At 42.8% G+C, this 23,464-nt stretch overlaps 1 protein-coding gene across 1 annotated transcript; it reads left to right on the top strand.

The window, feature by feature from the left end:
* Window positions 1-78: 78 nt before the first annotated feature.
* ccng1 (cyclin G1) lies at window positions 79-23,440 on the top strand. Its single transcript, XM_060915287.1, has 6 exons — window positions 79-266; window positions 11,444-11,707; window positions 12,128-12,381; window positions 14,730-14,808; window positions 20,085-20,195; window positions 22,606-23,440. The coding sequence occupies exons 2-6, from the start codon at window positions 11,444-11,446 to the stop codon at window positions 22,795-22,797; spliced, it is 900 nt and encodes a 299-aa protein (XP_060771270.1). The 5' UTR covers window positions 79-266; the 3' UTR covers window positions 22,798-23,440.
* The last annotated feature ends 24 nt before the right edge of the window (window positions 23,441-23,464 follow it).

Genomic DNA, 23,464 nt, shown 5'->3' with positions numbered 1-23,464 from the left:
AACGCCCTCTCCTAACAACCAATGAAATCTGTTCTAATGCTCGCGAGGACATGGCTGTGCAGTATAAAAGGCCGAAGCAGGGGGTTAGCAGCTGCCTGACGCCAAGGGTCAGGGGTGTGCCGGGCAGCAAGTTAAACTACTTGCTTTAAATACAAGCTTCATAAATATTTTTGTTTCTTTATGGGTTTTTTTTTAAACACTACGCCATATTAAAATTATATTCTCGCGCTTTTAACTGAACCAGCTAATATAAAAGTCCGTTCAAGGTAAGTCCGCCATTTTGTTTGTTCTCTTGTTTGCACTGGTGTCTAAGTTCCTTAAACTAGCTTTTTTTTTATTTTAAATAAACCTATGGTAGGTTTTAACTTGTATTCTAGTAAGAAAACACGTATTTTTAGTCAGTAAATCTTTACTGAAGTAAACAGCTTCTTAACCTCAACGTCATTTCTTATAAAACAAACTTGTGGAAGAACTGTATAACCTTTTTTTTTTTTTTTTTTAAACTTGAGTTAATGTTGTTAGCTTGTAAATACGCGTCCATATGTTAAATGTCATATTGTGCGTCTTGAACATGTACGGACATAACACCCAACACTGAGGTTTTCGTTTCCCACTCGTATTCCGACAAATCCCACCTCCGTTTCTAGAAATATCCAGCACCTTCGTTATGATTGGCTGGTTATTCAAGCAATTTGCATAAACCTTGTTCATCAGCCAATCCTAGCGCAGGGTTTAAGCTTTGCCGTAATACGGATGGGGGGGAAAAAGCCTTAACGATTAATAAAATCTGGTCTGTTATACATGACTAGCCTCCATCTTCTACATTGAGTTGAGTTGCGCGCGCACATCTGATTTTTAATTAACAATAATTAAATTACTTTTTGTTTATTTTAATCTTTTAATTCTGATCATTGCTGTAATTTCTTGATTAAACAGCTGAACTCCCAACATGCCCAGACATGTCTCAGCACCTGGGGTCTGATCACTCACTGGATTCACGACCAATTCACAAAACAAAAGTAATTATAAATGGATAAAAAAAAAGAAACTTAATGTACTGGAGGAATAAAACTCCCTTTTTTTTTTTAATGATGTTGGTGGCAGATGGTCAGCTTCAGGGTGATCACAGAAACCGCACTTCATCCCATCATGCTCGTGTTGATTATTTTCCTGTAACTGCATGCCCCCCAGTGTGTTATTCCTTACTACATTAGGGAACTGGTGAAATGCACACCAACGAACTTGTGGTCTGTAATTAAAATCGGCATCAAAAATACTGTTTTTAAGACAATGTAGCATTATTTCCTTTTATCAACTTGGCTTTTTTTTAATATAGAAATGGATTCATAAGTAAGTCAATTTCATCTGTGTAGTGCTTTTAACAAACATTGTCGCAAAGCAGCTTTACAGAATTTGAACGACTTAAAATGTGAGCTAATTTTATCCCTAATCTATCCCCAATGAGCAAGCCTGTGGTGACAGTGGCAAGGAAAAACTCCCTCATGCCCCTCTTCCACCAAATCAGTTCCAGGGCTGGTTCGGGGCCAGTGCTTAGTTTGGAACCGGGTTTTCTGTTTCCACTGACAAAGAACTGGCTCTGGGGCCAGAAAAAGCAGTTCCAGGCTAGCACCAACTCTCTGCTGGGCCAGAGGAAAGAACTGCTTATGTCAGCGGGGGGGGGGCGGAGTTGTTAAGAACAACAACAACAACAAGACCGTGAAAGATCACATTTGTACAGCTGCTGCTTCTCGTTGCTTAAAAATGGCAAAGTCATCCATTATCGTTGTTGCTGCTGCTTCCATGTTTGTACTTCGATATTTACGCCAAGGTTTATGCAAACGTAGCAATGTATAACTGACATATACAGCGATGTAATGACATGGCTTCTCTTAGCACCGCGAGCTATGGAAAAGCAAACTGGCTCTCAGCTGGCTCGCAAGTTGAATGAGTTGTGCACCAGCACTGGCTCCAAACCAGCCCTGGAACTGATTTGGTGGAAAAGGGGTATCAGACAACATGAGGAAGAAACCTCGAGAGGAACCAGACTCAAAAGGGAACCCTTCCTCATTTAGGCAGCATGACCTATAACATTAATAGTCCTAAAGGCCCGGTCACACAGTGCTTTACGGCTTTATCACGGCCAAAACCCGTCAAAAAGTGCTCTCCCGTGAAGCAGACGATATTGTTCGTGTTGATGTCGAAGTTAAGACGTGTTACAGTCGATATACAGACGTGACAGGACGCAGGGGAAAATCGGAACGGCGTCGGACGCGGCAAAAAGTTTTGGACTGCTCAAAACTTTAGACCGCGGACAACCACGGCCGGCACACGTGGTAAAGACGTGCAACACAGGTGAAAAACACGTGATAATCAGTGTCCCGGCCGTTATTAAAACTTGGGGAGACGTGGTAAGACGCGAAAGTTTGGCGGTCTATCACGGGCAGAGCACGGTCATCGGACGGGTGTTACGCGTTGGTATCATGGGATATAGCGTGTGTTTAGCGGCTTATCACTGAGAAATGGATTTTTCCGCGTACATAGCACTGTCTAAGCCCGTTAAACGACGTCTCAAACAAGTTCTAAATTCGATTGATCACTGTCTAATCACTTCTGCATCACTTCTGATTTGCGGCATGTAAATACCGTAATTTTCTGAGACCTCGGCACTTGCAGTCTAGATGTCAAGGGGTGAACATGAACCCTCAACGCTGTGATGTCCTCATCTTAATGCTCCAGCACCAACAGAACCAACTGATACAGGCTCAACATATCCTACCGCTTTTATATGCGCAGCAAGCCGCTCTTCCAACGACGCTGAGCCGCGGTTACCCGTGATTTGGCAGTGCTGCAGCAGTGAAACAGCCGCCGACGGCCATACCCCGTACAAAGCACGGCAAAGCCAAAATTGACCAAAAATTACCACTTACGACCACGTCCACCAGATTTTTGTATCTTTTTGTACGTGATATAGACGCGGAGTGCTGTGTGACCGGGCCTTAACATAAAGTCAGCTTTGTTGATTCTATGAAACCCAAGCGCAAAACTGTTCATGACAACTGCAGTCCTAAAGTCAGCAAGTCAACTGCAGTCCCCAGCCACAAAGCACTACTGCAAGAGTCCAGAGCATCCTCCAGATGTGAACCCCCCCCCCCCCCCCCCAACTGTCCACATGGGGCCGTCCTCCACAGGAATGATGCGATGAGACTCCATCCAGACACAGGGCACCAGGATGGATCAGGCAGGTCCGAGGAGCAGAAGAGGTCAGCATCTCGATCCCAGGACCGACATGTAGCTTGAAGGGACAGGTTTTGGGGGTGGGGGAGGAAGAGAGAAAACGCAGGTTGTTAAGTATGCCCAATGTCACCTGAATAAGTAGGAACAGTATACATTTTGCGCTGAGTACAAGCAGGGACTCCAGCAACTAACTATGACAGCATAACTAAGCCCATGTTTACATTAGACCGTATCAGCAGATCATCAGATTAACGTTTTTAAAACGATTAGTGTGTACACAGCAACACCAATACACGATTTGCATGCACACAGCAACACCAATACACGGATACGCTCGGCTCCGCAGGCATCCTGCGGTCCAAATCACTCCGCCCTGAACAGCGAGTGCCCTCTGGAGGGTGCGCACTCCGGCCCTGCGCAGCTCAGAGCGCGCGAGTGGAGCGCACGAGCAGTGATTCGGGACTGAGCCGCTGTGTGTGTGATCCCAGCGCATATCACTTACCACTTGCAAGTGGAAGGATGGCAAGCCTAAAGACAATCATAACTACACAATGGGCAGTATTTGCATCAGTATTTGCAGTATTTTCATACTTTTATACTCTTTAATGAAAGGTGATACAAGACAGAAGTCCGTGCTGTTTTTCAGCAGTCGTGTCACATGACCAACGCCAGCGAATCAGGAAGGTGGATGTCAGTGACATTGTCCAATGAGACGCCAGCTAGAGCTCAGCACAGCGTATCCGCGCGTTCTCAATGTTTACACAGCACCGGAGCTGACACGATCTGGATTGAATATGTGGATGATGGTGGATTCCCGTTTCCAGGCGGTTTAATGTAAACGGACAGTGCATCCGCGAAGAAAACGAGACAGATACGGTCTAATGTAAACGTAGCCTAAAAGGGGAGAGTCAGGACATAAAGCAGCAGCCACTACACCATCAAACTTGAGTGGGGGACCGATAGCATCCATACATCCCGGTTTACCAAAACACCCCATGTCTGAGGACCCTCCAGATCTACACCTTTACCTCATAAACACCATTAACAGATGTCTTCAGTCTAGACTTATGCTGTGTTCACACTTGTACCAGTACGAAAGTGGTATAACCGTATCGATACAAAGTATACTGGTACAGTTTAGCGCATCTGTCCACACTAGTGAGATGTTTGTGGTTTTCTTTCACGGTAGTTGAAGTGTGTGTGTGTGTGTGAATTGTTTCCATGGTTACTGAGTAACTTCCTTCCAAGAATATATGGCATCAGTTATTTCGAGATCTTGAGAACAATTATTTCATGATCTCAGCTGGATCACTGTATCTCTGTTGGTAGAGACGAAGCCGGGCCAGTCTTCTGCGGAGGTGCCGCGGACTAATTTTGAAATGATCCCTTATTAAAAGACTTGATGCAATCTCTCCCTGTGTCAACCCCTGATCAAAATATTGCCTTATTAGGTGATCGATTATTCCAGATATTCTAATGACAGGGGGTGGCACGGTGGTGTAGTGGTTAGCGCTGTTGCCTCACAGCAAGAAGGTCCGGGTTCGAGCCCCGTGGCCGGCGAGGGCCTTTCTGTGTGGAGTTTGCATGTTCTCCCCGTGTCCGCGTGGGTTTCCTCCGGGTGCTCTGGTTTCCCCACAGTCCAAAGACATGCAGGTTAGGTTAACTGGTGACTCTAAATTGACCGTAGGTGTGAATGTGAGTGTGAATGGTTGTCTGTGTCAGCCCTGTGATGACCTGGCGACTTGTCCAGGGTGTACCCCGCCTTTCGCCCGTAGTCAGCTGGGATAGGCTCCAGCTTGCCTGTGACCCTGTAGGACAGGATAAAGCGGCTAGAGATGAGATGAGATTCTAATGACCACAGTTGTCTATACAGAATGAGAAATAGCCCCAAAGTCAGCATATCACAAGTCTCTTGGTGCACCTGAATGAACCATTTCTCAGCTGTTTACTCGATCATGAAATAATTGTTTTCTCAATCTTGAATTGGTTGTGGTGGTTTCTCGAGATCCTGAATTATGTCGTTCTCAGGATAAGGCGAATAAAAATTATATGAAGGTCCTCTCTCGAATTCCGTACGGATGAAACGACGTGTGTGGGGTTTTTTTTTTTTTGGTCAATGTACAGCCTGTATTTCTGGTCATTTATTCAGTTGAATTGTATAAAACGTGCAAGGCAGTTGAGAGAAACAAATCTCCATTCTTCACCATCTTATTCAGTGAAGACATCGATTGAGGTGCGAGTTTGCGCATGCACATTATATTTGTATCGATACAGAGCCGCTTTATCTGTCCACACTACAGCGAAGTGCTACAGTACCGATACTGTACCGGTACGAAACCCATACATTTGTGGGTTTTGTACGGATAGTTATACTGCTACAGTACCGGTATAGTTGCTAGTGTGGACAGGTGTTGCGGTACGAAAGTAGTTTCGTATCAGTACAAAATCCCTAGTGTGGACAGGGTATTAAACGCTGAGACTGAGTCCTGAACACTACTTGGAGAAGGCAGTTCCATAACTGTGGGGCTTTGTTGGAAAAGGCTCTGCCCCCTGATGTAGCCTTCACTATACGAGATACCAGCAGATAGCTAAATAACATGGCTTGTTTAAAGCAGTACGGCCCTTTGACTTCATAAAACCAGTAAAATTTAGCTCCCTTTGAAGTTTGGTCACTGATTTTATCTTTGTAATATCTTAGTCATTCTGTGGCTGGGAAGTTATTTAATTTGAGGGGATTCCCTGGCAAGTGTATGAAATCGCTCACTTCATGCAGACAGGAAGTCCATGTGTGGATGTACAGGTTTATCTGAGCAGTTGTCTTTTGGGTTTTACAGCAGCTGGCATCCACAGGTTTACCTTTGAACGTGCACTGACGGTTCCATCGTTCTGTCGCTAAACAAACGGCTGATCACACTGAGGTGCTCGCTGACCGCCAATATTTTAGTTTAGTCCTGCATTTCCTTTCTTTCGTGACAACTTTTTTTTTTTTTTTTTTCCCTCTCGCCTCATGGTTACTGTAGCTGGTCTTTCACGTTTCACTCGTTCTCTATTTTGTGTCTTCTGTTTCAAATTTGTATCCCACAATGCCTTGTGTGAATGGAGAGAGCCCACCATGGCATCTTGAATGAGGTCCTGGTGAGGCAAGGAAGAAGGTGGAAAACTTAGGGTCATGGTGCTCCAAATAATTGTTCTTTTGGGGGAGGAGTAATAAAGTTTTTAAAAATCTGTGATTTGGCTTCAGTAGCATCAGTCCACTAAACAAAAATAATTGGGTGTTGGGGAAATTCTTTTTCTGGCCTAAGTTTGAGATCTGAAAGGCAGTCTACTTTTTAAGAGATGATTATGATGCATCTATGAAGGGTTTACTTTCCACCTCCTTATTTTGGAGTTTTATATCCCTCATTGAAAAATTCCCATGCGGAGATTGGCCAAGGCTGGATCCATGACATCATTGCTTAATCAATGGTGAAACTATATCCAGGGATGCAAATTTTCTGCCGAACGGCGGAAATCCGCCGTTTTGAATTTCAATTTTATCATTTTTGTGGAACGTCTAAATCCGTAGAGAAGTTTTGGGGGGGGGTTAGGTACCTAACTTTTTTATTGCTGCTACCGAGATTAGTGTCAAATCGTATCGAAACCACGTTTCGTCAACAACGGAAGCTTCTCTATCGAGTGTAACAATGAAAATAAGCAAACGAGTCTGTGATTGGTTGCGAAGTGAAGGATTCAACCAATGCGAAAGCATGTTTCATTTCACTGGCCGCCATTTTGCCTTTAGCTAAATGTCTTGCACGAGGTTTTGAGAGCATTGTTTTCCGTGGAAAATGACGTTTTTATCACGAGATCAAGAAGCATCGGTGGCTGAAATTGACACAAATGTCAAGAACAAATTTCGTTGGGATTGGCTACAGCGGACAGTTACTACGAAAGTGAAACTTGGAAAAAAGATCGAGGAGATCAGCGAGACGCTTGAACAGTTTATCAAGAAGTGCGATTTGCCTGGCAAAGCATTTTGCTTTTATTGTAACAATGTGATCAACTACGGATCCCATGCCTGTGTGGCATTACACAACTAACAACTGCTGTGCTTTAAGTTTGAAGTGACATTGAACCCCATAATGTGCATTGTAAATATGCCTGGGGCAGTCAGAGTAAGTTGTCCTTTTTTTCTATTAAACTTTAGATACTTACTTATTTTTATCATGTATTTTTCACACAATATACATGTAAAATGGCTAGAAAATAGGTAAAAGAGGCTAAAGCTTCAGGGGGGCTCCGCCCCCCCTGAACCCCCCGTTCGGAGTTTCAGCTGAAATAAAATTTTCCTGTTGCCATCCCTGTATATCTTGATGTCAAAAAATGGATATGGTGTGAGTCAATCATGGTATATCTAGCGCTACGTTCACACTGCAAGGCTTAATGCTCAATTCCGATTTTTTTTTTTGTGAAATCCGTTTTTTTTTTTTTTTTTTTTGGGGTGAGGTCGTTCACATTAACAAATATGCGACTTGTATGTGATCCTCAGTATGAACGAAAATTGACCTAAAAGTGTTCCGCATGCGCATTGCAGGATACGACGACGTCACACGCAGTGAGCATGGCCAGTGTTTACGGAAGTAAAACCGCCCGGTTGCGGTATGACTCATCCAATCTAGCTTGAATAGCTGCATCCCCCCAAATGGAAATCAGCTCCCTAACCTCTGCGTCCTTCCATTGAGAAGATTCAGAACCTTCACAGTCCGAAGCGTCCCTCGCATTGATGTCATGCGCAGGGGCGCAGATATGTTTTTTTGAACTGGGAGGGACAAAAAACTGGGGGGGACAAAGCTGCCAGCAAACCAACCCCAACCCCGATATGCCTGTCAAACTTGTTATTAGTAACCATAGCAACCAAGCTCGAGCTCGCAACCTGTGCAGTCTGCGCAGCTCAACCAACCGAATATCAGTCTTTGTTTTATGTGAGTTGTTGCAACTATGTATACACTGCTGTGCACCTCAATAAACCGAATGGTAATTAGTCTTTTGATTTTTCCGTGAAGTTTGCCTTATACAAAGAAAGACAGCATAGACGTTTTTTCCTCCCTATAAGTGGGGGGGACTGAACGAGGTGAATTTAAATCTGGGTGGGACGAGTCCCACCCTCTATCTGTGCCCGTGATTATGCGCCATGTTGTAACTTTTTTTGAGAGACCCGCCGCCTACTTCAGCGCAGAATAGTGACGTTTGTGGCTTGTTGATGACGTGTAAGTCGGATGAATGCGACCTGGCGGTTCAGACTGAAGTCGCATATGAAAAGAGCGGATAGGGATCGGAATTAGGACCACATATCCAAACGGCCTGGGTCGGATTTGAAAAAATCGGATCTGTGTCTTTCATATTGTCAATGAAAGATCGGATACAGGTCACATATGGGCGAAAAGATCGGATTTGAGTCACTTAAGCCTGCAGTGTGAACGTAGCCTTGGATATACCATGAACTAAGGTCACAATTTCAAGCTATACAGCTGTGGCACTGCAAGAGTTTGTAGTATATAGATCTACATCATGCCTAGCGAGGCAGGTGATAGTACGGTACACTGCATGTGTGCAGGTTGAAGGTTGTGCCAACGTAAGCAACAAACGTGGCTGCCTCCAGTGAGTTTATGCTGAGATTCAATCTTGATGCACTTGGGTTTGAATTTTGATGAGGGAAATGAATACTGTACAGTACTGTGCACTGAGGTACTGCTAATTATGGATTCATGTCAGTGACTCACATTGTACTGCACTCTTCAGTCACCTCAGAATCCATAACTTCAACCAGAGCCCCTCAGCCCATGGTGTATTTCAGGGGTCACCAAACTTTTCTCTGGGGGCCACATTGTCGTTCCTGACTGTGATGGGGGGCCGGGGTCGGGTCAGCTATATAACATGACCCAGGCAAATATGACCACCAGCAGGCCTCACTGTGTAGTAGAGATTACTAGCCTGGCACAGCCATCAACACTATTATATCAACACTTGATTCTTGGCACATATTTGTTTCTTTACTAGTGGTTTGCAGAAGTAGTAATCAAGTCTTGACACTGTCTGAAATACCACAGATATTCCATTTATTTATTTTCTAATAAAAATATCAAAGCTGTCAAGGTAAGAAACATCTGCCTAGTTGAGGTGATTGACACTGGCAAAGGTGAGTGGGGAAAACTATGAATTGTAGGTAGGCCTGTTATTATTAATAGTGTGCAGCACTTAAGGTCAAATAGGCCTATAAAATAAATGCATTTTAAAAAAAAACTGAAATTATATGAGCAATAGATTGCTCTCATCCATGGCCAAAGCAAAAAACTCGAATTCTGATGCTTTCTCATTCAGCTGGTCATACACGTTGTCCCCCAAATCTTCGGTTCGCCTGGTCATAGCAGGTGCGGAGAGACTCCCCGCGTTGAGCGCATCCTTGTCGGGACACACCTCGGCCACAGCAAGCATGCATACTTTAACAAAGTCCCCATCAGTAAACGGCTTTCCATGGGTAGCCAGTAGGTGAGCTACCTTATAGCTAGCTCGGACAGCAGCCTGGTTGATCTGGGTTTGGCGAAGGAATGCATTCTGTTGTGCAGCCAGTCTGCATTTCATCCTCCAAATCCTGTCTTCTCTTGTTTGCCCTCGCAAACTAGCATACTCTTTGTGGCGGGTTTCGTAGTGACGACGCAGATTATATTCTTTGAAAACCAACACTTTCTTTACATACAAGACAAACTGCATGGTCCTTACACTGAACGAAAAAATAATCGGTGGTCCACTGTTCTTTAAAAACTCTGCACTCTGTCAACTTTTTGCTGACTGCTAGCCATTTTTCTGTCCTGGACACTGTCAGTTCTCTGCACGTGCGCTGCCTGTCACTGCTTGATCGCGAGCATATGACGAAAAATATAGTTCACTTTATAACTCAATTTTAATTGATAAAATCAACAAAATACAAGATGCAGACATGTTTGCCAAAAAGCAATTAAAGGCTATGACCACTTTTGGGGATTGCCTCATAGGGCCGGTTCAAGTGGTGAGGGGCTGGGGGGCTGGTCAAAGGGGGTTGGCGGGCTGGAGTCGGCCCATGGGCCGTAGTTTGAGAACCCCTGGTGTATTTGACTTACTGGACTAGAGCAATTCCAGCGTTATGGACGTGACACTTGAACTCAAAATGGCAACAAATGACCCAGTGCATGTTTTATTGTCTCCCAGTATTTAAACAGGTGTTGCATATTTTAAGGCTGTACCATACTGGAGAAGTGATAGAACAAGAACAATTCCCATAGTACATCTAGGGCATGCCAGAAAATGCCAATAAAAGATGCGTTATGGATGTGACAGAAAAAGTATCACTTTTCTTGGGTGACTGTACATTTTTATCAAACTCTGTGAAATCGTAAACCTAATGTCGAAATGGAGATATCCGTTTGATAGAGGGGTCTAAGGTGAATATTAAAAAATCTTTGTTTAAAATGTTTTGTATTTCATGCAGAGTTTCGGAAGGAAAAGTCAGCGTTATGGATGTGACGAAATTCCGTTATGGATGTGACGCGTCTGAAATAGACATGGCATATGTTTAGAAAATCAGCAATTTAACCACCATAACCCTTTGAAAAACTCTCTAAATATCAGCTAAAACTATCAAAGTTCTTAAATAATATTTAGGATGGCTATTGTTTTGCTGTTTTGTGGATTTTAGCATACATTTCTGTGGCTTGTGGCAATAATATAGAATTGTACATGATCAAAGTTGATTTTAGCTTGGGTTTTACATTATAAGAAAAAGACTGACATATTAAGGCGAAGGGAACAATTCTTGACAAATTGGTTCAACTTATTCACATCTGTAAAATACAGGCCTAGGTGATATCTCTGGGAGTGGTTTTGATGTATTACATGCTTTATTTTTGCATGGTGAGGTTGACATTTACATGGAATTGCCCACTAGTGGTCTTTTTAATTGGTTGTTTAATATGCATATTCTGGGGAGTTATCTCTTTTCTTGGTTTATTTCTACTATGATTTATAGCCAGAGAATGAAAGACAGGCTCTGACTAGTATTAAAGGCAATTGGTGTTTCTCCTCCTGAAGTTAAATGTTGCTTGCTTGGTTAACTTTTGCTGTTTAGTATTTTGACTCAAACTGTGGTATCTGCGCCCCTGAGCATTTTATAAACCGGAGGTTTTTTTTTCCTCGTTAGATGATTGACACCGTGAGCGGTGCAGAAGCTCTGCCCTTTGTGCTACAGCTGAAGACCCTTTTGGAACAGGAAGTCCGGTGTCAGCCGAAACTGAGCGGCCTCCGCGTCCTGGAGTCGGCCCACGACAACGGCATGAGGATGACTGCCAAGATGAGGGACTTCGAGGTGAAGGATCTGCTCTCTCTGACTCGCTTCTTTGGGTTCAGCGCCGAGACGTTCTCCTTCGCCGTGAACCTCCTGGATCGCTTTCTGTCTGTGATGAAGGTATGAGTCATCAGCTGGAGGTGTAACAATCTGAGATGTGTGGTATCTTGGGCTCTATTACAAAAACAATACTACTTTTAATCTATATAATTTTGTAAACGGTAATGTTGAGGGAGGAAGTGATGTCAGAAGCCACTTGAATTACAGCCATCCTGAACAACTCTACACCGTTTAAGGCCAGAGTTTTTAATTTTTCAGTATAATGTTTGTACAATGCTTATTTGGACTTGGTTTTCAGGCAAAACTAGGATGTTTTGGAGATCCAAACATGTTAGCTATTCAGGAGTGTTTTTTGGCTGAACCTTTCTGTAGTCCTTGTCTGAACAGAAGACTCCTGAGCAACCTGTCCTGCTAAAAAGCTGGGGGCAGGTTTTCTGTGTGTAAAACCCAACCCAAGAGTTGACTGTCTCTTGCTTACAGATTCAGCCCAAACATCTGTCCTGTGTCGGCCTTTGCTGCTTCTACATCGCCGTGAAGACTTCTGAAGAGGAGAAGAACGTTCCTCTGGCTAACGATCTGCTCCGAATCAGCCAGAACCGCTTCACCGTTTCAGACATGATGAGGATGGAGAAGATCATTCTGGAGAAGCTCTACTGGAAAGTTAAAGCTCCTACAGCACTGCACTTCCTCAGACTGTTTCACAGCCACATCCAGGAGAACTTGGACGCTGATGGGTGAGCAATGACTTGGCTACTTTCTGCATTTATTATCTAAAGTGCAGAATGATTCTGTGCTTTGAGTTCTGACTTAAAGGAGAACTGAAGGCAACTCTTTAAAATCTCAATTCTACTTATTTTATTAAATATATTTTTGATCTCTATTTCGTCATTGCTATAGCAAGTTGAGTTTGCAATATACTATGTTGTATCAGTCCATATGTCAAAGCAATGGCTGTAAACAAGATTTGTTGCGACCTGTGCAAGACATCGTAGGATGGAAGTAAAACATGCAGCACAAATCAGTGACCAGTGTTGTCAAAAGATGTGCGCACCCTCTTTTGAATGCTGATGTAATTAAGCCAGAAATTTTGTTTTAATAGCAATCATGAAAGTTGGGGGGAGTAGGCAGTAATGGTCACTTCAACTTGTTTTTGTGCAGTACTTCGTTTGGAAAAGCTTACAAAATGGCAGTGCTGACACTTCATGTTTCAAAGTCTCGCACAAGTCTCGTGAAGATCATGCGGATAAGCGACGCCTGCTGTGGACCAAACTAACTAAATTCAGCATGGCTAAAAACAGAATAGGCTGACTTTGAGTATAATATTTAGTTGCAGTATGAGTTATGTAAGGTTACTAAAATGGAAAATGAACATGTTAAGAAATAGGGATGGCGAAAACTAAAAAAAAATCTTGACCGAGCCTCATTAGCCGGTTAAAGTCGGTTAACCTATGAGTTTAAACAGGGATGCAAACAGCGTGCCTTTTGGCAGATGCCGCCTTTTTCACGGCTGAATCGTGCAGATTTTTTATTTTTTTAGGGGGGGCGTTGGAGTGTCTGAATAACTTTTAATCAGTAAATTCTGTAAAATTACCAAGTAAGCAAATGCCGTTACAGTCCATGAAACATAGGAAGTATGAGAAGAAAACAGTAAATCAGAAAGCTGCACACGTTTTCAAGCACATTGGAGCGGAGGACAATGGCTCCAGCTTATGGCCCTTTTCCACTACCCTTTTTCAGCCTGACACAGCTCGCGTTTCGACTACCTCAGAGCAGCATGACTCAGCTTGACCCAGAACTCGCACGGTTTTGGAGTGGGGCTGAAGCGAGCCGAGTGGGGCTAGGGGCGTGAGGAGACACTCCCCTGTGCACTGATCAGTGAGGAGGAGTGTCCTCACATGCCCACACGCCCCGTGAGCACGCTGGGATCTGTAAACACCGTAAACCCGGAAGAATTACAAGTTACAAGAATTTCTGAAGCCTTATGCACCTTGCCTCATCTATACGCTCTTGCCAGTATCTGTTGGCGTTGTCGGTGACAACAAGCCACAGCACCAAGACCAGCAACACTAACAACTCAATGTCCTCCATGTTTATTGTTTACTATTCGGGTCGTGAGACTACCGCTTAAAAGATCAGTCACTGTTTGCGCTGCCTAACGACATCACGTGACGTCCACCCACTTTCACTAACTCCACCCAATGTGTCCACCCACTTCCAGCCAGCACGGTTCAGCGCGGTTGTAGTTGAAATGCAACTCCAACAGCCCAACTCAGCCGCGTTGGTAGTGGAAAAGCGGTATTGGACTGTTTCAGTTGGCCATGATGGCGTTGAAAATAGTCAGATGCTAGAAGTACATAATATTCAGTGATGGGAATAACGGTGTTAAAATAAAGGCTGTTATAACACCGGATAATCTAATTGGCTACAATCGTTATAATGCCGTTACCAATATCAACACGCCATTACTGTGTGGTATTGAAATTGCTCTGAAGCCATCACCGACTTGGCTCACAGACTTCAAAGCTGCGTTTGTCACGCCCCCTCCAGACACCGCCGTCATTTCATTCTCTCCCCTTCCCTCCAAAAGTCGGCATCTGCGCCTTTAGTTTGTGTGGAGAGATCTGATCTGCAGTAACATGCATTGTTGGCTACAGACCGAAACATACTTTCAGAATGCACTGGCCAAGGCAGGACTAAACTCCATGTGCCTTCTAATAATAATTAAAAAAAAACAGAATAGTAATTTATAAGCTAAAACGCCTGTGTCTGCACTTTTTCTTTCGCCAAGTGGCAGCTGTGTTCAACTGAGGCGGGAGGGCGGGACATGACAATGGGTGTTTCTGATTTGTCAGCTGTTGTCCTTACACTGCATGGCATGCCCCAAATGTTTACAGCACAGAAGTCCAGGTTCTCTGCTCCCAAATCGGCAGCTTCAAAACAATTTTTTTTTTTTTTTAAACCGACAACCAAAAAAAATTAACCAGTTGACGTTGATTTGGTCAAACGGTCATCGGTTAACATCCCTAAGAAATAAAGCAAGGTTAAAAATGACTTCAGTTCTTTAATGTCTTGTGGCTTTCAGTAAGAAGATTCTGAACATCGAGAGGCTTGAGGCTCAGCTGAAGGCCTGCCACTGCTCCTTTGCCTTCACAAAGCTACGGGTGAGTTTCTTTATTTTAATATGAAACCCTCCATTATAGGGCTTAGATGACTTTTATGACAACTTCTTGCAAAGAAAGTCAAACTTGTCTTTATTCATGGTGGTTTGTTCCACTGTGCAATTTGTACATGGCATTGGGATTAAAAATCAGTTTTGATGGACGTGCTGTGTAATGAGGCACTAAGTCTTTACTCCATGTGCAGCCACTTGATTTGGTAACTGGGGAATAATTCAACACCTAATACACATTTAGGATGGCTGTGTTCCTTTTCACTACTACAAGTGGGTTTTTGGGTCACTGTTTAAACTTGCAGCTTTTCAAGGGTTCTCCCCTCTTCACTACTGTTTGTACATGAGGTCAATGACTAAATTGGAATTTCAACCATTCATTGATCTCCTTGAGTGACTCAGCAAAATGGCAGCCAGTTGCTTTGTCATGCAAGTTAGGAAGAATACAAATGAAAGAAAACACTGTGCATAAAGGCACTAAAGATGCCACAAAGTTTGGTCTAAAACTGTTCAGAGAGAAAGTGGAATTGTGACTTGATTTCTCCAGTTCAAAAAGTGTTTTGTGAGTCGGCATAGATAAGTGACAAGTCTGCACCATACCGTTATTACACTTGCATACTGCTTTTCAACTTTGAAATGACACTTCTGAAAATCACCTGTATTTATACTAACAGTCTACCTCAGGCTCTGTGAATATCATCTTGGTTATTATCCCCTGCTGGCTGAAAGGCCTGAAGGAGGATTATGATTTCTGTCTGTCCAGGGAAGGGTGCTCACCTTCTGAAATCAACCCCTCTCGTTTTTGGAGGAATTTCATGAAACTTGGCAGGATTCTTTGTCCGTAATACGTATATGGTCACGTTCAATTTGGTCCCATTTTAGAGTTACAGCCCTTGATTAACAATTATACTTTGACAATTTGAGTGTTCCTTCTGAAATCAACTCTACAAATTGAGTGAAGGAATTTCACCAAACTTGACAGGCATTATGTTGGCTGTATGCATATTTTAATTTGGTAACATTTTCCCAGAGTTACAGCTCTTGATTAACAACCTTGTACTTTGACAACTTCATGAAGGTATGCTTACCTTCTGACAACTCCTCCTCTCAATTTTTTTGGACTAATTTCTTGAAGCTTAGCAAAAGACCTTATGACTGTAATATGCGTATTGCGATTGAAATTCGTTTGAGAATTTTCCCAGAGTTTTGACCCTTGATTAAATAACTTTGTTAATTTCATGAGGGTGTATGTTCTGAAATCAACTCCTCTCACAATTTGTGGAGGAATTTCACCAAACTTGGCAAAAGGCTTTGACAGTTGTTATACATGTTTTTACTGGAGTTATGCCCTTGATTTAAGGCCAAACAAAATGTTTCCAGTTACCTGACCGACCCTGTAAAAACACTGCGACCCTTCAACTGTTTATGACCACAATAAAAAAAAAAACTATTTCTCGCGCCCAACCCTACCTGCTTGGCAGCCACCTGGCGAGTCAAACGAGAACCGCTAGGGCGTGTCATATAAGCCACTCAGTATTTGCCGAAAGACATGAGGCCCGTCAGGAGTAAATTGACATCCAACACGCACCTCCCTCTACCTCAGCCCTTTCAAACCAGCACGGGCACAGCCTGGTAGGACACTGCCTCGGCCAGTCATTCGCCACCGTGCAAGCGCTGCTCAGTGACTTAAGTTTTGATTTGATCCATGGCTCCAGCCCACCTTTAAACTAGGGTTGTCAAACAATTAAAGAAAATTAATCGCAATTGATCTCAGAATGTCATAGTTAATTGCATTTTTTAAATCTATGTAAATGAATAAGGCTTAAAGTAAAATGTTACAATTAAAATGGTGAACACATTTTTATGCTAAAAGTACTTGTTAAACTGCTGGGACAAGAGAAAATGGTAAGGGAGTTTATTCACTCACATACTAGGCAGTACTGAACATACAAAACACAAAATTGGATTTTGTGATGGATTAGGGAGCTGTAGTCTCAAATACAAAACATGTAGTCACATACTACTGTCTCAGTTCAGACATGTGTTACAAAAGAAAATAAAAATGAAATAAAACTTCAATTGTGCTGGAGTTGTATTCAGTCACAGCCTATAGGACTTCACAGTACTGTGCAAACAAATTGCAGTTGGACTTCAATAAAGACATTTAGTGTTATCAGTGCTACAGCATACTGAAATGGAGCCCTGCAGTGCGGCGCGGGACAAATTTTGAAAGCTCATTGCGGGCGGGAGTGCACATATGCGGCGGGAGCGGTGATGAGCTGCAGTCCCACTAACTAAAAACGTGTTTGAAATAAAATTTATAAATTATTAATTTGTCTCTCATATATCATTTGTGCTGGATATTTTATTTGGTATTAATAAAAACATTTTAAGATGCCTAAACTTGCAGAGTCAGATTGCCAGATTGAGTGAGGAATGGCATCTTAAATTTGCCATTGATCACCCTAACGGGAAACCCTTTGATCACTCTAATGACTCGCCGTTCACACCCAGCTAGCAAAAGAACCATGAGTGAAGTGATTTACTGCTTGAGTTAGTCTACAACTCTAATCAGAGAGACAGGTTACACAGTGACTGTAGGCTTGACTCAATGCTATCCCAGAAATCCTTCCTGTAATATGCAAATTTGGCTGTCCAATCAGGGACAGCCAAATTTGCATATTACAGGAAGGATTTCTGGGATAGCATTGAGTCAAGCCTACAGTCACTGTGTAACCTGTCTCTCTGATTATTCACTCATGGTTCTCTTGCTAGCTCTGCTTTGCAATAAAAAAAAAAACATTGGTACAAAGCAAGCCCTTTTTTTTTTTTTTTTTTTTTTTAATGCTGATCAGAGAATTACAATGGCTTCTCATGTGACAAATGTGATTCGCTATTAAATATTTATCACTTGACAGCACATTTATTATTAGAGACACTACATGCTGAATTCAGAAACAAGGTAAATAAACATGAATGTGAGCTGTAAATATTTATGCTCAATTCCACTCAAAGTAGGGGTGAGGCACCATCACGCTGTGTCAAGACAAGAACTTTCCTGAGAAATAACGCGAACGTCTGCATCATGCGGGATTTGCAGGCAGGAGCGGGACAAAATATGGCAGGCGGGAACAGGACTGAAAATCATAATTCTTTGCGGGCGGGAGTGGGACTGCACAATGCGGGCGGGAGCGGGACTGAAAAATCCGACCCACACACCTCTATACTGAAATCTCACTTTGCAAAAGTATAAGTGCATACCAAAACCAACTCCATCACCATAGACATATAAACATGGACGCTGCATTGAGCTGGTGGTCCCGTTGCTGGGATACGTCAGAGTGTCCGCCATATTGGATGTGGCAAATCTTCCCCGTAAACCAATGCAAGTAAATGGACTGAACTTCATAAAGCCCTTTCTACAATAATAATTAACTCGATGCCTTTTATTCACCCATTAACACAAACAGGCATCAAAACAACACAACTTTTAATGTGATGGTTATAAACATGCATGTCAATCAAACCTGTATAACCAACCTCAAATCCGTATTTCCCTTATAAAATCCGTGTAAGATGCAAATAATAATTTGCCTAAAATTTTAATGATAATTAACAATGATGTATCCCAGTTACTTTTTATTCAATATTAATAACAATAAACCTTCAGAATGAATACAAAGCTCCAGTGTTTGACAGTGTTATCAGCGTAGTTACAAAGGAAATACTTCATTGTTTGGAGACAGGTTTCACCGAGTGGCTATTATGCACGAGACTTCATATCAGGAAAATCTGTTCGTAAAATTACGTTATAATGACCAAATACAATGAAGTGTTTTTCCAGTCTCACCTGTGAAGGGTAATCCCATGTGATCTTGTTTGGACGGTAAACCTGTTGGTACAGTTAAATGCAGCACATGAATGAGGCATCTTTATTTTCGGCTACTGTCTAGACGCTATACCAGAGACGGTTGAAGAACCTCCACTTTGCCACATCCAATATGGCGGCGAGGATGATGTATGATTCTACGCAGAAGGCGGTGTCTACACTCTACTTTTGAAATGAAACTTCCCGTTTAACAGACCTTTCTCCATCACTCACACTTGGTCTTATTGAAGCAGCGTGCGACAAGCCTCAACAGGAACTACAGGTGACTCGCAGGGCCAAATTAGAATTTGCGTTAACGGCACTTTTTAATCGTGATAAATTGATCGCGTCAACTTCAACAGCCCTACTTTAAACGTTTATAACTCGGACACCGAAGGTCGCAGCAAAGCCAAATTTTGTAGGCATTTCTAGACAGGGGTCACTGTTGGATGCAATCGAATACATAGCTGAACAATGCTGCATATTCTTGCTAGTGTTAGAATGGTTATCTTAGATTTTTAAGTAGAAAAACTGGCCACCCTTGCGTTCATGCCTCGAAGGGTCAGATGTAAATGACTGCTTGCACATGCGCAGTATATTTCATCAATTCTTCCGGGTGCCTATAAAACGGAGGTTTGCCTCGGAACAAAAAGCGACACAGTGGACAGAAGTGTTTGCTTGTCAAATCAGCCTATTGCAATGCAAAAGATATTCACAACAATTAAAAATTTCCAAATGAAGAACTATAGTGACCAACATTGTTTCCTTCAACAAATCACACAGTTCTGACATTCTGGGATCAGTTGCAAACATTTAATGAGTTTTTTGCAAAAAAAAGTTTTCAAAGGAAACTTCTCACTTCCTACCTACCCTAGAAAATTTGTCAAACTTTTGGGATGAACAAATTATATATTTTTTAAAAAAACCTACTTGCCCTATTTTGAAAACCAGGAAATGCATATTTTGTTTGGCCTAACAAACTCTGGCAATTTCATCAAGGTGTGCTTGCTTTCAGAAATCAACTTCCCTTACAATTTTTTATCCCCCACTGGCTGAAAGGCCTGAAGGGGGATTGTCGGTGATGTCTGTCCCAGGAAGGGTACTCACCTTCTGAAATTTTTGGAGGAGTTTCATGAAACTTGACAGGATTCTTTGTCAGTAATGCATATAGAAATTTTGTTCAATTCAGTTGCGTTTTAACAGCGATATGGTAGAGTTTCCAGCAGGGGATATTGTGCTCAGAGTACGCTTGTTCACTGAACCTGAGGTAGATAATTAGTGGCACTCTGTTATCCAAATGACACAGCACTGTTCAGGAACTTTTACAGTAACTCTTTAATACAATACCTTTGTAAAGCTCTCCATTGTTTTCTGACTTGCTGACTAATGTTCTTGATCAGCCATCATTGGTTGCGCTGGCATTGCTGGCCCTTGAAGTTGAGGAGCAACACCAGTCTGAGTCGGTAGAAGCTCTGAGAGAGGCTGTGAAGAATCTTCAGGACCAACTGACCGTAAGTTTTCATTTTTTTTTTTTTAAAAAGGGTACTTGTGTACTAATACAAGAGAAGCAAAATGCACTGACTTGCATTAACACAGCTCACACTGACGTGGGACCATGTGTAAAATACCATTGTTCAAGCTCACAAGGACGATCTCTGACTCTAGAAGGCCTGGGGCTTTAAAGTGCATATCTCGGGTAAATTCAGGAGCAAGATCAATGTAATTCTCCTATTTTATATTAAACTTTTTTTTTTTAAACCTTGCGCGATACCAGAAATTCAGTTGAAATCAAGCCATTTGAGATGAATTGGTCCGCCTCTGAAAACTTGGCATTTGGATTTCCTGGCAAACATTGATTTTCGTGATGTCATGTGTGGGACGCCTCCCTCTGAATCCTAAAGGCCAATTTATGCTGACAACCCAGTCCTCGCAGATAGCGTCAGTGTCTGCATAGCCCCCCCACCTTCGCAGACGCTCTGCGTGCACCTCCCAAAAAATTGTGACCACCGCAGAAGCCTCACAGACAAGAGGGCTCTGATTGGTCCAATCTACATCCGCTGTACACGCACTTCCACTTCCCTACCTTCCCGGTTTGGTTTGTTTTCACGACCGCCATTTTTAAAAACACGAGCGAAGATGGAGCAGCACGAAGAGCGGTTGATTGAGGAAGTGAGTAAGTACGTACATCTATACGACTCCAGTTCTAGTCATTATAAGTAACCGGAGGATAAACACTCCACTAACCACACCCACCAACTACTCCTAGCGATTTCGTGACTTCACACCCCCTTGCATTGTGGCGGTGAATAACATCGCGCATGCCTATTACTCCCCACTCAACGATAAATTACAACTGTCTGCGAAAAGCTATCTGCAAAAGCCTTGTCGCAAGAGCATGCAGAGGCCTTCAACGTCAGCGCTGGCTTGTTTGAGAAAACAACCTGGTGGTTTTCTGCAGCTTTCTTCAGTGTTATCGTGTAATTATTAAAATGGTTAACAGATGTATCATAGGAGGGTGTAGCAACACCAATCATGATGGGATTAGTACTCATTCCCCAAAAGACTGGACAATGGGAGCACTTGGTCTACACAGGCTGTGCACTGAAACGGCAAGCTTCTGCAGCCTGCTGGTGCTTCTGCAGGTAGCATCATGAATCTGGCTCCAGACTCCCTTGGGATTCTCTCATTCCTCCCCCCCGGCTGCAGACAGATGGCCTTGTGCAAAATTACCCTTCTGGATGAGTGTGTAAAGGGACATGCTTTCATATAACAAAACAATTGGTCCAGAATATGCACTTTAAGGGTGTGGTTAAGTATCTATTATGATGGGAGAAGTAGTGAGAACTGGTAGCCCTAATCACTAGCATAAGGGTTTAAGAATACTTGCACTGAGTTTTTCAGCAAACATGCATTAGTGGCTGTAATGAGGCTCCTAAAACATGTAGGTCTACACACTCTGGTGAACAGCAGAGATTATTAAATTATTGTACTGTGAGTTCCTTGATAAAACATGCCTTGTCTGAAATCACTCCCTGTATAGTGAGAATTTACACCCTATAGCTATAGTGCACTCAACATATCCCACCATGCATTGCAGTTGTATTGAAGGAAATCAAATCAAAAGCCTCAAATTTGATTAAGAAGAAAGTATTGAGCCTTGATTTAAATGAACTGAAAGATGCAGCAGACAAAGTACTTTGTATTTACTAATGTAAGAAATGTGCTCCATATAATGTATTTATCAGAAATATGCATGTAGTGATTTTGAAAACTCACCAGTTAACTGATCTGGCATGTTTTGTGTGATTGTAAAAACAGCATGGCAGAGTAGTGTTGGAGTCATTTTATCAAGCTCACTATACAGGGAGTAGTGAACGAGGGAGTTAACTGTGAGCTGGCCTAGTGGTTGGCGTGTCTGCTTCCTGGTTGGGTCATACCAACAACGATCATAAAAATGGTATCTACTGCCATCTGGCAAGGCACACTGCAATACAGATGCGAGTGGGGAGTCAAAACTCTCGTGGTTACCAGAGGACCAGCCCCTCACTGTAACCCTAGCTATGTAACGGGGCTACAGAAATGGAGATCAGCACCGGCCTATGCGCCACATGGTGTGGGAAGGACTTTGACAGTTATTTCAGACACAGGGATGGTGTCTAAATCCATGTTTTGCAAATTAAGACCCACAGCTTGAGTTTAGCAGCATGGAGTACATGGCCGTCTTGCCAGTCCTTATCTAGGATTATTGACTGAGCTCTACATCAGTTTGCTAGCCTATTGATTTAAATCAGATGTCAGTCCATATTGTCAGAGTTGCACTCCTAATTATTGATCTGGTAGATGTTGGTTAATTGATCATGCCTTCCAGTTTTGGGTACAAGCAAAGTGTCGTCATTTTGAAACTGTTTGTGCTTCTGCTAGATTAAAGATGGGGACTTGGTGTGTCTGAGGGAGCTCATCTCCAAGTGCCTGGCTGAATATTCCGCCACCAAGTGTTGGAAGCCGAACAGCCAGAGACTGCGCTGGATCATCTCAGGACGAACAGCACGCCAGCTGAAGCACAGCTACTACAAGATCGCTCATCTCCCCACTATCCCTGAATCCACCTCTTAAACCCTTGCAGTGTGAGACTTTTTTTTTTTTGTGCTTTTTTTTTTTTTTTCTCCTCCTTAAGCATGCAAGTATTTGACTTTGGAAGATCCTGGTCGAGTGTTTAGCTATCAGCCAGAGAGGGTCATTCCTCCCTGGTTTGACTGGCTCGAGTGTGTGTACACAGCACTCCTTGAATCGGCGCCTGATTTGCGCCGGTTGTTTAAAGTCGTTGAAAGTATTGAACCGCCTAGGTCCTCAGTCCACCATGTGGAAGAGGAGGGAGAAGGGTTTTGTGATAAGACGAACATCAGAGGAACCAAGAAATCGGGCCCAAAACCCTTAACTCCCACCCTAGGTTGTTACTGTCCTCTAGCACACTCCTGCCCAAGGTGACTTATAGAAGTTTCTTTTCTTGTTCAGTGCCGTTCTAAGGTCACATGACCCTGAACATTAACACAGCTGACCTTAACACACTTCGGCTTTTGTAGGTCCAGGTTTAAAAATTAAACAATTAGACCCTGTGTGTAAATTAATTAGGACAATTTCATTTTTGTTCTACAAATCAAAGCTAAGATTTGTTTTCTTCCTCTTGACTGAGTAAATGGGTAACTAATGACTTGTACCCTGAAAGTGGACCTTTCAATAAAACTTATTGAAATGCCAACCTGACTCGTTCGTCTTTTATCAA

The sequence above is a fragment of the Neoarius graeffei genome, chromosome 2 (assembly GCF_027579695.1).
Source record: "Neoarius graeffei isolate fNeoGra1 chromosome 2, fNeoGra1.pri, whole genome shotgun sequence".
Lineage (NCBI taxonomy): Eukaryota > Metazoa > Chordata > Actinopteri > Siluriformes > Ariidae > Neoarius > Neoarius graeffei.
Note: the sequence above shows the minus strand (reverse complement) of the source record. Positions and strands in the feature narration are given on the sequence as shown.

What these genes read in the sequence shown, in the direction of transcription:
- ccng1 (XM_060915287.1), top strand. Translation starts at nt 11,444, where the DNA reads ATGATTGACACCGTGAGCGGTGCAGAAGCTCTGCCCTTTGTGCTACAG. An exon ending in GCTTTCTGTCTGTGATGAAG is followed by an intron (nt 11,708 to 12,127) that starts GTATGAGTCATC and finishes TCTTGCTTACAG; the next exon opens with ATTCAGCCCAAACATCTGTC. An exon ending in GAGAACTTGGACGCTGATGG is followed by an intron (nt 12,382 to 14,729) that starts GTGAGCAATGAC and finishes TGTGGCTTTCAG; the next exon opens with TAAGAAGATTCTGAACATCG.